Below are 16,990 nucleotides of genomic sequence, written 5' to 3'. Positions count from 1 at the left end.
ATTATTCTTTATATCAAATACTGATACCTAATGAATACATCAAAGGAAGTATAAAAGTGGCACCGATGTCAGAGAGGTTAAAGAGTAATCGTCTATCGTGGTATGGGCATGTAATGCGTAGGAATGAGGATCATATCCTAAGGACGGTGTTACATATGAATGTTGATGGTTATAAGGGTAGAGGAAGACCGAAAAAGAGATGGATGGACTGTGTGAAAGATGATATGGTGAGAAAGGGAGTAAATAACGGGATGACTGCAAACAGAGATGAATGGAAGAGAAAAACATATTACGCCGACCCCAAATAAATGGGATAAGGAAGAAGCAGATGATGATGATTGATACCTTTTTGCCTGATTGGCAACAAAATATTGCTTACCTTATTATTGGTAGTGTGCATAATGACCTGTTCTTGTGAAGCCTGTACTTCGCTTATACCCGCCTCACCATCAGATGCTACGAGCATAGCTGGTGGCGACGAATCCATGTGTAATAACGTGTTATGAGAAACAGACTTACGGAATATTATACCTATTCTTCAAAAGAAGCAACGCATTTTGGTATGAATTGTTGCAAAGCGGTAAATTGTCAATTGTAGAGAGTGGCTCGCCTCGTAGATATTTCTTCAGATTTATTAACTTTTGTATGTCACTGAGATTATGATCTTTGTGGATGACAGCAGTGAAGATCTCGATGAAAGGTATATACTCGGAAAGTTCTTTACCATCAAAAACTTTAATTTCTATAGGCGGCAACTTTGATATTGATGATGAAATTGTTGATGGAATAGACTTGGTGTGATGATTTAAATTTAAATATGAACTTCACCTTCATCATCATCAGGATCGTGGTACATGATGTCCGCATTAATGGCGGTATATTTTTTATAAGCATCCTCTAAAATTCCCTTTCGGAGATGTAATGATTCAGTGTCAGCAACCCCTGATGAGAGAAACGTTTCCAACCGGGTAATGGTTGAATTACAATGGCCGCGTTCGAAACGAAGTCTCTTGAGGTCAACTGTTGATTCTTGCACTGATGGATTAATCATTTTATTATATGGGTTTCGGCACCAATTTTGTTAGTGTTTCTAACTGTGATCTATTTATAATGCATTTAAAATCAATAAAATTAATAATAAATGATAGACCGTGTTGACAGAAAGAAAAGAAGTTTTTATTTTATTTTTAATTAATTATTTTATGGCTTTTATACAAAAAGAGGTTTCATGTGGTAACAAATAATGCTACATTTCCAGTTTTCATCATATCATTCTATTATTTAATTTGTTGGAAATATCGTTTTTATTTTTCTATATAAAATTAATGTTAATATAGGCTGCCAATAACTGTCAACATGCAAGCCATATGACAAACAAAACAAAAAGCAAACGTATTTATAGATATTTTACAGTTGCTTATAATCAAAGATTTATAATATAATCAACGATGAATGTTCTAAATAGATAGACCCTCTGAAAATTCTGAAATAGTAGTATTTTAAAACCTTAAAAATGCAGATTTTATATTTGCGGTTCTGTCCACTACATCTTTGCCAGTATATATTACCGTAATTATTCCTATTTGACTCGTTTCTCTTCTGTTTCAATTAAGTAATGCAATGTCTCCAATTACAAATTACCTTTAGTCTCTTTTTCTTTTTGAACCAAAGCAGTTAAATATCCGTTTTATTTTAATTTTTTAATTCTTAGGTATATCATTTTACTATTTATATATTATTTAAATATAAGGTTACTAACCTTATATTTAAATAATTAGCATCTATTTAATCTAAATCAGTCACGTCGGTATAAAGCAAGCATTGTATAAGATGTGTAGGGTGGGGTCAAAAGCGCTAACGAATTATTCTGGTTATCTTGATCATATGTAAGAGGACGTCTGTTCAAAATAGCTTCACATTCGCATAATATTGTTTCGCCGAATGAGTTTCGAACAATTAACAACCTATAAGTATGGGATAACCGTCCGACAGCGGCATTGTAAGAGCGTTACGTTATTAGCGAGGTAATTATACAAAGTCTCATTTAATTGTACAAGCTTATCTATTCTATTTCCTATTAATCCTAATACCTTTGACGTTCTCAGTCCGCAATGGATTGGGACTCCCTTGTCTAGTCTAGTCCCTACTCCATTACCGAAGAATAACCGATAGCTAGTCTACTCTTGCTTGAAGATCAGTCTTAACAAATGCTTACCGACCATCGTTTTTGTTATTATTTTTATAAATATCTAGCTAACACTGAACCCCTCATCATATAACGACTTTTTAAAAATTATTTTTGTGTGGGTTGTTTGGAAGGTAGGGCTTTCATATATCTACATCTCTAAAGTGTAATGGTAAAAAATAATTTAGTCTATTCTAATAAAATAGTCCTTTATTACTATATGACTAATGTGGCCAGTGCCTCTAGTAGATGAAAGACGACCTTGGACGTCCTCGGTAGTCTAGCATTCGAATACACCGCCGCACTTCCGCTGGTTGCGGGTTCGATTCTTTACACGGTTATCCACTTGTATTTATAAGTATGATTGTTTGTATCGATCTGAGATATCGGTATATCTATATACCTAAGTCGTCTGGTACCTACCCCTAACACAACCTCTGGATGGCTTTGGATTAGATGACGCTGTGTGGATTGTCCTTAGGTATTAAAAATTTGAAATAATGTAAAAATAAGATGTCAATGAGGTCACTTAGCCCATCGCAATAAATTCAACAGAATTTTGTCACAATCGTTTACAGGCGGACCCTCGCGGGGGTCAACCTGGCATGCTACATTGCTACTAATGGGGTTATTAATCCACATTACTTATATTACCTTCACCACAGTCGGGGACGTCGCGACTGCCGACATCTAGTAGCGAAACGCTTAACTTGCCCACATTTGGATACAAAAGAGCAGGAGAAACCTAGCGCCATTATTTGGACTTATTTTTAATTTATCTCTCTCCATCACTGGAGAGTTAGACAATATAATTACACACACAAAGATTTTTTAGTATCAATAACTCAAACTCATTACTTTTCAGTGTATCGGTGTGAAACTGATTTTTTAGTACTTTCCCATAACAATTAGTACTACCTATACGTACTATATTTATTCGATTTGACTTCATGACTATAAATACATGAGGTAAAATAAATAAACGACATTTCATATGTTTATTCATTTCCAAATACAATAACATCTATACAATGGTTACTCTACTGCTAAATAATTTAATTATATTGACACATGCATTAAATTAAACAAATAAAACAAAACTTTGGTAAATAAATTATAAACAAAATATTGTAACAAATAAATAAATATTAATTCTATTGACTGGCGTCATTTTTCTGACTAATAAAAATCACAATATGTAGGAAACTGTTGATAGAGTTAATTTATAATTATTAATATTGATACATATAATTGTATATTTCGGTACAACTAAATTAAGTTCCCATTATATCTCATACAATGTAGGTAGGTACATTCTACAAAAAATTACAGAGATACTGTACTGATTTATTAAATTAAGATTTTATTTATATTGCTCATAAGTATTCTTAAATAATTTGAATCTTTTTTTCATTATGTTATTCCAGTATTTAGACGTAGGCGTACACTTAGACTTACCGACCTACCGTACAATGAGCCATTACAAATTATAAATTCGGATATTATTAAAAAATGACTTTAAAATATAAATTTTGAATAATTACAGTAATTTCTAAGGAATCCTCCATTATTTATTAGGTAAAATTTATTCTATTGATTAATTAAAAACTTTAATTAAATGGAATGCACGCAAACAATAATTTATAAAAATATAACTTAGTAGTCGTAATACACAATAAATTACGGTAATAATAATTAAAAACTACTAACTATTCATAAATTACTAGTACGATTGCACTTTTTAAAATAATCTAATTTTATATACATTTTCATAAATAAATTCACAGTAGAAAAGAAATTCTACATTATTTGGGTTTGTTTCACTTTACTGTGGAACGTAATTTCCTGCGTTTGGTTGTTGGTTGTTTTGATACAAGTTAACTCTGGCTCGGAAAGTTGAACTACCAGTTCATATTGTATGTCAGTATTTTATTTTTACAATAAAAAGAACTTCTAAACGAGTTACAACACTAATTAAATTGAAACGATTATACTTATATACTTTTTATTATTTACGAATAAAGACATTTTAAAAATAATTATACTTTAAATTATTTCGGTATACTAAATATAACAATATAGTATTTTATTCTGATAATTTTTCATACAAGAAAATCTGTGTGGCAGGTATAAAAAAATATCAATAATTTATTACCTAACGTCTAAGTTGAATTGCTTCCAATAATACTGACGTTATATTATCTAAGTATATTTAGTATGTACGAGACAACTATGTATGTAGGTATGTGTTTGTTACTTATTATTTGCATTATCATGTAGTATGCAGCAACATAAAGAGCAATAACTGCTGTTCTTAGAATAACACATTTTCAAAATTCCATAGTTATGCAGAATTTGGGTGTTAGTTTCATGCTATTAAATAAATTAATATAACATCTCATTAACATCTGACCTGACTAGCCGTAGCTCGGACATTATATTGGTGATTGTGTATTTATTATCATTCATTATATAGATATTTATCATTATTATTATTATATTCAAATAATAAATACAATGAAAAATGAAACCGTCTTAAATGGCACATGCAGTTTATACTTGAGCGTATTATTATTATATTTCTTTTTTTGAGATTTACACTTTTGATAATGCTGCAATTATTTAACTACAACTTATATTAGTTAAAAGTTATTTTACAGTTTATTAATACTGAGTAGAATATCACCAGTCGTCGGTTACAGGTGGCGAACGTGTGTTATCCAGGAATTAATACATTAGATTTAGACGTCGCAAAAACAATTTCAATATTTTAATGAAATATATATACCATTATTTTTTTTATAAAATATACCAGCTCAATATAAGTTATTTAGATTTCTAATAGTAAATAAGATTTTAATTAAATAACAAGAATTTGAAGTTGAAATTACAGTGTTTGTCAGCTGTATAACATTATTACTATTTTATATATGTATAGAAACCTTTTTATTTATTATAGAAATATTAATAAAATAACAGAATTATTAAAAAATGACACTATAATTTAATAAATAAATATTATAATAAAAATATTGGAATAGTTTTTGCGAAAATTACAAACACACGAATTGTAAATTTTCGTCATATTTTACATTTAATTAATGCGACCAATAAAATTTTATTATTTTGATATCCTAAATAAATAATTCTACTTATTTAATGAGTATCTATTATTTACATCATTCTTTGATAAAAGACTAGTCTTGCAGTTCACGTGCGCTCTCGTTTCTTCGTCTCATCAAATTAAATAATAATATAGTTGGCAACACCATTCAAACGATAAATACCATTAAAACTATTATAAAAGCAAAAAGTATAAACTAAAAACCAAATATGTAACTATAAGTCTTTCAGACATCTGAATTATGTATGTTTAATTCAGGACACAATACATATGTATATTGGTAAGAATAAATATATCTTAAACATGTCATAAACTTATTCTTGTCCCAAGCGAACTGAATGTAACTTTGGGTAAGTAATAACATTCCTATAATAAAGGTTAGTAATAGTAGAGTGAATGTTATTAAATAGGTAAAAAGAGAGAATTTACGAGTATGTGCACTTTATAAAATGTATGAAAGACTTTCTTTACAATAATAAAAATACTTATGATCTGTTTAAATGATCACATATTGCAAATCATGACAAGGATAATAGAATTATAATAATAACTATGACGATTAAATATTTTATGTATGAATAATAACTCTGTAAAGTTGTATAAGTGCAAAGTAAAATTGCAATACAATTAAAAAATACAAAATAAATGTCTAATAGGTGTTTGTCGTACAATCGAAGTCGTGGTGGGCATGTGGTCAGTTTAGATGGCAGGTCATGCGTAGTGCGGGTACGAACCCAGGTGCGAAGTCACGTGGGGGGGCGCCATCGAGTGGGGCGAGTATAGATTGCTGCCCCCACCCCCCCAATTGCCCCACGAAGCTGATGGGAATATTGACGCTGCAACAATAATGTTACTCAGTTGCTTATATGTGTCGTACTCATTGAGCTGCTAAACTATCGATTGGATCGATATTTTACATAAATATAATCAGAACTCATACATTCTGAATAATGCTAGTCCAATAATGACATGACATATGGTTACAGAACGTTACGTTCCATATTTATTGTCAGTATTTATATATATATTTTTTTAACAACTCATTGAGAATAAAATTTATAATTATTTTAACTGAAATAAATAATATACAGTCACAATATATGAAAATAGTATAACACTGAAACATTAATTATATATGGTATATACGTTGTATATAAAACATTCGCTTAAAAAACATTTTTTTTATATGCATTACGTCTCGGCCAAAATTATTGATTGATTCTCAAAAACCATGTTTTATTTGTGTCCACCAAAATAAAACATGCAAAGAGTGAAATGCAGTTTATTCCATTAAGTCAAGTGTGTGTGAGTGTCTGCTCCAGTGCCAGCTACAACCCGTTTCGAGTAGCGTGCCAATATTTGTGCTAGCAAGTGTACGCATTAGTAGTGAGAAATGCAGATTATACTGTAGAGCACAGTAAACTATACTGCATTTGAAGGGTGCATATTAACACTCGTTTAGCTACTTAGAACGATATAATTTTTAAATTCAAACCAGTATTTAATTGCTTACGTTTGGAACCCCGACCCCACCGAATTTAGCAATAACTAAATGTAATATAACAGTTCAACTTTAATAATAATTATATTATTATTATGTTTATTTATCTCTGCCAGTACGTTAATATTTTGTAAAAAGTTTTTATTTATTATATTTTCTATAAAACAAACACTCACTATATAACTGTTATATATTTTAGTGTTGTCTATCTTTCCATTTCTTGTATGAACTCTAGTGCCTCTTTTTATTTGTACGAATTTTTGTAATTTGAAAAAGTTGTTTATTTATGAATAATTGTGGCCGAGGAGTATATTAATTGACATACAATATATGAGTATGCTCGCCGTTGCGCAATAGCCACAATATAGATGCTGGTCATTTTTTACCTGTGGACGTTGGCATGGCTGTGTGTGGGGCCATGAAAGACGACAATTTCGCGGAGTGATGGTACGAGCTCATGAACAGATCGCTCTGGTACTTGTATGCGGGGTCACTGGCCGCCGGCTGAGTCGCAGCGGCTAGCCCTTGGAAATCGAACTTGTACGCATATCTTTTCCCGTGAACTTTCGTCATAATGTTTTTGTCGTAGTAATATCTGCACAAAAAAGCCCAACTATTACTTAATACACATGTAAACATATATCAGCAGATTTTAACAAAAGCACGCTTAATAACAAATTGGATTAACTGAACAAAAATTAAGATATCGTGTTTAAAGTTAAAGCGTTAATATCGACTTCCCAATTTATTTTTATAATTAGGCGTGCTTATATTTATTGCATGCATTGTAAAGAAAGGACGCATTTAAGAATGAAGAAAGTAATCGCTTAAAGGCATAGTCGCAAAGCAGCAAAACGGGTACCCGACATGTCGCCTCGCTTTTGTGAAGTCACAAACTGTGTTACCTCAGAGCCCTGCTTAGCTTGTCGTAGTTCATGTTTGGCTTCGACTTCCTCTCGCCCCACCTTCGGGCCACCTCGTCAGGATCAGTCAGTTTGAACTCTCCGTTAGTGCCCTCCCAAGTGATGCACCCTGCGTTACTGGAATCACTCAGGAGCTCGAGTAGGAACTGCCACAGTTGAATCTGGCCTGATCCTGTAATTTGAGGTTTACCTGTTGTGGATAACCATAATATTTATTTGTTCTAGTTATTTCTCAATGGAATTCTGATTTATATTAGAATATTTCGATTCCAACAAGTTACAATTATCTAAGAAATCAACCATTTACCGTCACATGAAATAACGGTATTACACCCGTTATATACGTGACATGATGTACATTTATTACTATTAAATCCAATTATCTAATTTAACTTAGTGTTACTTGACACTAGGTTTGCATTTTACGAGATGAAATACTGCCTATCTATCCTTGCGACGTAATCTATCGTAACGTCAAATTTCACAAAGATTCGTGAAAAAGTAACAAATCAAATATAATCAAACAGTTAAACACGCCTTTACATTTCTAATATTAATGGATTTGAAGGCAAAACAACAGAAGTGCTCACATTTTTGTTGTTTATATATAAGACGTATATGAAGTTAATACTTTTAGCCCGGCTACTGGGCGTTGTCTTCGATAGGCCACCCCAGGCGTCACTCCCTTCCATTTGTCAGAAGTGCAAGAAAATTAGTGAGCAACTGAGTTGTACGGCGTAATGGTCTAATTATTTCTCCCATTATTTAAATGCCATTGTAATTTACTATTAGTTGGGTCTTATTATGATACTATATATTGTATTGTAATAAAATTGACAGAAATATAAGTAATAAAAAAGATAATTAATACGTAAAAAATATAAAAAAGGGATTTCTACAATTTACATACAATTAGTAAAGTGCCTCGGTTTCGGACGAACAAAATTATCACAAGAATTTATACATATACACCTCCCTCTTGAATCAGTCTATCTATTTAAAAAAAACCGTTTCAAAATCCGTTGCGTAGTTTTAAAGATTTAAGCATAGGTACATAGGGATGGACAGCGACAGCTTTATTTACTTACTTACGACGACTTTGTTTTATACTATGTAATGATTACGTATCAGCTATTATTTCGCGCTCTTCCAGGTTATTCTTTTTTGGGACAAGTATTTACGCCGTCGTTTGCTTTATATTACAATAACGTATGAACTGTATACATTATTAGGTACTTTATTCATCTGAATTATAGGTATAGTAAATGATAGTATAAAATGATTTTCCATTAACAATCTAAAACGATCACTTTTTTTATTTTATCTTGGTAAAAATATCGTGTCGTAAGTTAAATGCATTAAAAGAGGTAATATGCTGCAGTAGTAAAATTAAAGCGAGGTATGATACGCCCTTTTTATAGCCCTCTAATGGTAGGTTAGTGGTGGGCATATACTCGTAGCTCTGAATTAGCGATATATTGACGATGCTTTTAAACGGCATTACTAATATTACATATTTTGTGCGGTTCTATTTATCTATCACCCAATCATATTCTAACTAATGTAAATGCAAAAGTAAATTTGTTTGTTCGTTAGACGGCGTGTATGTCGCTGTTGTAATGCCTTAATCAATATTTGGAATTCAGATAGGTTTTGAAATATAGAAGGTCTTCATATCCCGGTCAATATAGACCAACCGGATTAAGTTTTGTCAAGCAGTCTTTAATAAACAAATTTCGAACATATTTCATTTGAGAAATTTACATGATATTCGTTTTCATTAATCTTCATTCGTTCTCAGTAATCTCTTTATAATTGACATGAGCCTCTCGTAGCAATATAATGATTTACTCTAAGATATCCAATCAGACTAACGGATGTATAGTAAATAGAGGGGGGAGGGGGAAGGGTATTGTTACTAAAAGGAAGTAGTGGTCCTAATGCAAATAATGTACTATGATAGGTAGACTACCACATGGTCATCACTATGAGCTTACTTCATATTCATAGCGCCAACTTATTCCACTCTCTTACAAAAAAAAAAAAATTAAAATAGGACTATTATTTGTGAATTGGCGAGAAATCATATATTATATAGTCCAACAACAAATCACAGCAACTTTTTTAAATCAACCAAAAATAAAGGTACGCAATATGTTTTCCCTTTAAAAGAAAACCCATTGGGCGTAGCAACAGTACTTTCTGGGGGTGTAATGTTTTCTGACCCGACATGTTACAATATTGGGCGGCCGTGTCGCGATCTCGCACGAAGCGTTCCGACTCACCCGTGTGGAACCAACTTATACTGTTAGCAAAAAAATTATTGCTAATATCATTCACAGAACGTCACTTGTACGAATCTGTTTTTGTACTGTTCTGTACATATTTGTACATAATCTGTTTTTGTACATATTTTTGGGTTAGCTTGTATATTTTTGAACACACTTCTACGTTATTGGGATAACCTGGAAACTACTTTACTATTATATACCATATTCATAACATTGTTACTAAGATTTAAAGACAAACTTACTGTTCCTAAATTAAAACCTAAATGCGTAAATCGTTCAGAAAAAGTCAATGGGTCTCTTATGTGAATGCGTATAGAAAAACTTTACGATAGGATTAAGACTAAAAAAAACAATTTCAATTGAGTTTCTTAACGATTGAGGGAAAATATTATACAAAAACTTGACGTTCATAAGCTCTTAAAATGTTCTACATGAATAAATATTTTTTTATTTTGATTTTACTGCTGACCTACACCAAAAATCGTGAGTTATATTCTGGCTGATACGTAAAAATAACTTTACGTATCTACTTATATTTCAGACTGATTCGCCGTTCATGAAAATATAGATAATAAACCAAATTAATTAGAGATCGATCGAAATGTGGACGTGTCAAGTTTTGAGTTTAACACGATCTCGACCCCCTATACATGTGTTGATTACCCCATCTAGGATGACAGTCGTGAAGGTAAATATTTTTTATACAATTGAATAAAAATATTCAACAAAATGTACTGACGCTACTCTCCAGACGGTAAGGGTAGGACCACACGAGCGTTACATTCCGTGATTTATAACGAAGAGCCAACGTGTTCTCGTAGCGCTTGCGTGGAGCATCCGCCTTGCTAGATACATTGTGTGGCGTATGCCTCATCGGTTTTATGACTCACAATTAATGCCCCAATCGGCAAAATATTGTGCCTCTGCGCACTAGATGTTGGGGCTATAATTTCTATCAAGCCGACTAGTCTAATAGGGGAGAAAGATATCCTTCTGACTTTTTTTGCAATAAAGTTTATATATCTCACAAAGGGATATATTTTGTTACTTTCCTATTGCAAATATATTTATAATAGATAGCTATAAGTTTAAAACCTACACTGTTACACACTGTTTTATGTATGTTATTTAATGTTTCATGTAATTGGAAAACTAAATCAGCCGAATGAACACGTAATGGTAAGTGGTAACTGTTGCCATGTAAAGCACTATGAATAATATGTTCTAATGTTACACCACTCACATACGAGTGGTGTAACATTAGTACATATTCCATTCCGGCTGCCTAAGATATCAAACTAGATAGATAGAGGATATGAGTATCCAGTTTTTGTAATGCATTATTTCACTCTATTACCGAAACACAATAACGTTATGACGTAAATTTGGCAACTTAAATATGTGAGACTGCGATATTCACTCAGACGTACTTACAATAATATATAGTCATGTTTTTGTGGAAAAAATGTAACTTAAAATTCATAACACTTACAATATTACATGATTACATAAAGACTGAGTGCGTAGCTATACCTATGTGTGTGTATGATTGTTGCATGCCTAATCCTTCTTAATGTGTTTACTTAGAACAACATTTATTTAAAAAAGAAACACGAGAGTTTCATCCTCATTCTTCTCGTAATGAATCTGCGTTCCGTAAAGCGCTTATATTAGGTTTTCTTTAAAAAACATTATTTTCTATTGTATACAGAAATAACAAATTTTACCTAATTCTATATTTTGTTTGTACCGTAAAAAACTCACAGTTATATGCACCCAACGAAACTGAGGCGGGCCATTAGTGCAGTATAATAATAAGTGATTTTCTGTCGTCATTTCACTGCGTATATAGCGTTTAAATTACTAATAAAAAACGCCCTTTGGTAAGTCAAACGGCAGGTAATTCGTGACGTGGCGCACCCGTGTGAACCATTCTTAATAATTAGGACATAGGGTTGCCACGTGCCAATAATTGTATTGCGTTGATATTATTGCAAACGACGCCCGCGCCCGCGCCACAAGTAATTTAGTGGTACTAAGTTACACGCTTTGATTTGAACGTAATTGTTTGTTTTAAAACAGATATTGCTATTATATCTTCATTTTATGTTGCTAGTGCAGTGAGATACAGGTAAGAGACACGATTTTCTGACCTTGTACAACACATAAGTGGTATCATCGTTATTACATACTATGATGTTCGTAGTATGTAGATGTTCATGTATCAGTCTTCGCACCAGTGGCTTTTTGGTCAATTATTTCCTCCTAGAAGAAAATTTCTAAGATATTAAGAAAGTAGTTTGAAGCAGCTTAGTGCAAAGTTAGCTGGGGTTCCGAGGGTAGATTGAGGACTTGCACCTTCATGTATAGTCTAGTATGGATGTATGTTTGTTACTCTTTCACGCAAAAACTACCTTACGGTAATATAGCTTATACATTAGAATGAAATATCCTTACTAATATTATAAATGCGAAAGTAACTCTGTCTGTCTCGCTTTCACGCTGAAACCACTGATACGATTTAAATGAAATTTGGTGCACAGATAGTTAAGACCCTGACAAAGGACGTAGACTACTTTTTAATGTGAAAAAAGGGTTGCAAGGGCTTGGATGGAGAGATGAAATACTATATGGAAGTATCGTCATTTTACGCGGACGAATTCCCGGGCTGCAGCTAGTAAGCGATATAAACTAACATTTGACAATGTTTGGAGTTAGAAATAGAACTTGACATTAAAATTCTTGACACAGCCAATAGCACGGTTGTGCTGTACCTGCAATACAGATTAATTTAATCGAAAATTTCTATTTTAAAATATTAGTTTTGAGCCTTAAAGACGTTTCCATAACAGATTTTCATATACTAGTGTTTTCATTACTGTCGTTCAACACAAAAATACATTTTTGTGGTTTTGCGTAAATGTAGTATCTAATGTTTTTAAGTAGCTAAATATTTAAAATACCATAAGTGTATTTAATATGACACCACATGAAAATCAGTTGGTGTTTATAAAATAGGCAGTTAGTATTTATTTTAGTGAAAAATAATAAATTCTATATTCATTAATACCCATACTTTGTTAATTTTGTAATACGCATTTTAAACAAACACTCATTATTTCTGAATAACCTATAAAAATAGTGTAATGCATACTAATTTTAGTGCCACAACCCTATTTAAAAATTGCAAAAACCTGGTAACATCGGTAATGTCAAATTTGTCTCCGCGATTAGAAAACAGACTATAATATATTGAAAGATGTTGTCAACTTTAGATATTTATAATAAAGATATTTGTAGTTGTACGATGTGGGTGTGTGTCTGTCTGTGTATAACGCCGCTCAAAGGTGAAAGGTGGTAGGTAGTTGGAATCAACCGTAATGTGTTGTTTAATGCCGATAATTAACATTGATGGCTTTTTATTTTCAATGCACCCCTCTGCACGTTGTTGTGATTATTTTTAATCTACGATCATTATCTTTTCTCCCCTCTAGCATTTAGATTTCTGTGAATATAATACTATCTATTTAGAGCAACTTTAAAGTTAAGAATTCACTTTAAATCGTTGTTAATTACAGATAATTAATTACAATTTTGTCCATACGATGGTGTATATGTGGTTTTAAGTATCTGGAAACCATTATCACTTTTACAACTCAATATAAAATCAAATAAAAACCCCACTTGTTTTTAAATTAGGCGAAAGGGGATTGTTAGTAATGTATTATATCAGGTTGACCACGGTTTTTATAGTCTACCTAGAAACCTTCGCGATAAATTCAAGGAGAATTTATTACGATGGGCCAACTGCTCTGAACTTATGCTCATCTCATCATTCTCCATTGTGGCTCTTCTAGTAAATTCGTTAACACAGGCAAGTGTATGTAACACTCGTCTATTAAAAAAACTAAAAGCAAAATGCCCGTCACCAACATATATATGTGTTAACAATCGTTACTTACAAAGGTAGAAAATGCATTATTGCAGATCTGTTAGCATAATTAATAGAATTTCTAAGAAACTGAAGGCCTATTTTTTTATGCGAGATGCTTCGCCTATATACCTACATAACAGCAGTGCGGATATCGCGTTATGTCCCAGTGGTGCCCCTCACGGTTTGTCATTCCCTAGGATGGTGTGTTATTTCCGTGTATAATATAATTTTATATGTATCTGTATCTTCAACCGTAATATTATAATGCAAACTGCTAAGACCTAAAAATATATATGTGGTACAGAAGTGCCCACGCAGACTTTGTAAAACGTCTCCTTTTTAACCTATGAGGAAAAATGAAGGGTGTTATAAGTATCGCATGTCTACTGTATGTCTGTGAGACTGATTGTGGCATCGTACAGTTCCACGTGTCGTCACATAAACGTATGGATTGAATATGATGTGATTTTATTTCTTTGAAGTTGAAAAGAAGCGTATTGTTTTGACTCGAAGGCTATTTCCATTATTACGGTTAATTTAATTATTATAGTCATTCAGTATTACTAATTTGAATCACCGAACGGTTTAATAATTTGCAACACATTCGAACGCCATAAAAACTGACACGTATTTAATATCGACGTAATATCAGCAATTTACATAAATCTAGTTCGTGATAAGTGTGTGGCGTGCGCCGGCCGGTTCGACGGGCAGTTACCCTATTAACATTTTGACTTTCGTAAGGGCTGATCATAGACAGATAAAATACGGAATGTACATAAGTTCGTGACGTAGCCGCTGTTCCCACAACGATATGGTTTATCAACGCCATCTATGTATATTGCGTGCAACGTGTTTTATTAGTAAATTTTATAGCGAGATTGACACTACCGTGACATAAATATGCAGTGATATCTCAAGTTATAAAATGTATTTGTTTTCATATGTCTAGAATTAAATACACCCGGGAAAACTCTCCTAAACTCATTTTCTTAAGAAATTTCTTTTAATATAACAAAATAATAATTATTACGTATATAAATAAAACTGAACAAGTTACGAAATATTTTGTAATTAAATGTTTAATGAGTTCAGTTAACAAATCCGCGATCTTTGGAAACCGAGGTAGTATGGTAAACTGCTACGTTACCGTGGTTCATCATTGTCTTTATTATATGTTGCGAGGATTGCTGTAATAAATTGTATTCAGTTCATCTGCAACTACAAAAATAGCTTTTCTGGTGACAGGAATTTATAGTCCCAAATGACCTCGATGGCAAGACAATTAGAATTTGAAGATTATTATCAGTTATACCAGGAATCCGCAACCTTTTCCAACAGAAATGCCAAATATTACAATTAATAAAAATACTCTATTAATGTAGAGCTATACAAACAATTTTTGTTTCCATATTACATTTGCTTTTTCATCTATAGGTACTTCTAATTTCAAATACACAGCTATAAATACGAAATAATATTAATTTTGTATATTTTTATATACAAATACTCAGTCATGATTTCAATATATTATATAATTTTTATTTTACATCTGATATTTTAAAGCTAATGTCGACCCCTGATCGATATGCGTCTTCGCAAGTTTGCCAGGGGGGAAGGGATAGTTGGTAATGGATACTTTTATCCCATTACTAGTAATATACACCGTGAGGACTCCGTCCTATTTTGGTACCACTTTGGTCAACACAATACATTTGCTGTAAGGCTGTTGGGGTTCAAAATTATTCTATCATCTACCATCAGCACTACAGCCTATGCTTAGTTGCAGATAGAGTAAATGATATTAGTATTACTAGTAGAGTAGAAGTAGAAGTGAAATATATGTAAAATTAAATTTATTATAGTAAATCTAGATATATGTTTTATAGCTATTGTGCTTCGTTTTTAGTCTAAATGCAATTGAAATCTATTTATCTATTGTCACAGTATAGATATATATGTATATTTACCTGAATTTGCCAGGCGACTGCTTGTAGGACCGAACATCTGATATGGATCTAAAACAAATGAGAACATTTAGTGTTTTGTATAACTGATATCTAAATATTTTTGCATGTTTTTATAGTATACGTATTACTTAAAACTAAATTATTACTAAAAGATTTCACTAAAATCTATAAACGCGGAAGTTTGTGTTTGAGTGTAGATGGATGTCTGTTACTCTTTCACCCAAAAACTGCTAAAGTGATTTTTACATCAAAATATAACATAGGTTATAATTTTCACGCGGATGAAACTGCGGACACAGTTAGTTTATAATATGATTTAAAGAAAGAGAGAAAGAGAGAGGAATTTGTTAGAAATAAAGTAAATATCGGAACACGGAATTTTTGCAACGATGAGGGAATTATCTCTCTATATATTGTAATCTGTTACAGGGACACCGGACACCCGGGGAAACAGGGTAGGCGACTAGCATAAACATGTTCGTATATTTTTCGTTTTTATGCCATCACGGCTTAGAAGTAAAATATACTTGAAATAGATAAGTAGCTTAAAATTTATATTTAAAATATTGTAGTAATTCACGATGAATCCAGCAGGCCATCTAGTTGTCTCCTTCATTCCATCCACTATCACTGAAACTCGAAATTGAGTACCCCGTTTTCAACGTTTTCACTACCTACTAGATAACAAGACAATAAAATCGTAAAGATAGCGTTGTCATGGCAACGCACCAACAACATGCCGACGAAAAACTCCGATACACTGCATAGATTGCATTACAAATAGCCCTAATGAGCATAAGGGGACTGCAATTTGAATTAGCATAGATATAGTTCAAGTAAACAGAACGCGCGGACGGACGGACGTTATGTATGGGACATGAATGGAAACCGCACATGAGTAAAGTTTAACTGAGGCACACTTTGTCTGCATCGGGTACCTTTATCGTATCTATATTTGCTGTCGAACAGCTTTGTAACAACTTAGTCCCGTGAGATGTGGTGCGGGCGTCATGTATACAAGCGGCGGTGGTTGTTCCATCAAGAGGGCCATCAGCCTGTTTG

At 32.5% G+C, this 16,990-nt stretch overlaps 1 protein-coding gene across 4 annotated transcripts in view; it reads right to left on the bottom strand.

Moving 5' to 3' along the window:
- Positions 1-5,271: 5,271 nt before the first annotated feature.
- LOC131841565 (DNA-binding protein D-ETS-3-like) overlaps positions 5,272-16,990 on the bottom strand; it is an 83,622-nt gene continuing 71,903 nt past the window's right edge. For 3 of the 4 annotated variants that reach the window (XM_059189894.1, XM_059189887.1, XM_059189902.1), the window contains 4 exons: positions 15,929-15,976; positions 7,716-7,905; positions 7,197-7,405; positions 5,272-6,145 (listed from right to left, as the gene is read on the bottom strand). In XM_059189894.1, the coding sequence (XP_059045877.1) occupies positions 6,021-6,145; positions 7,197-7,405; positions 7,716-7,905; positions 15,929-15,976 (572 nt within the window). In that variant the 3' untranslated portion in view covers positions 5,272-6,020. The remainder of the gene's footprint in view (positions 6,146-7,196; positions 7,406-7,715; positions 7,906-15,928; positions 15,977-16,990) is intronic. The other variant, XM_059189910.1, reaches the window with a different exon arrangement.

Source organism: Achroia grisella, unplaced genomic scaffold (genome assembly GCF_030625045.1).
Source record: "Achroia grisella isolate CSIRO2021 unplaced genomic scaffold, CSIRO_AGI_Agris_v1 utg1064, whole genome shotgun sequence".
Classification (NCBI taxonomy): Eukaryota; Metazoa; Arthropoda; class Insecta; order Lepidoptera; family Pyralidae; genus Achroia; species Achroia grisella.
The sequence above is the reverse complement of the archived record's forward strand: the minus strand, read 5'-3'. Positions and strand labels throughout refer to the sequence as shown.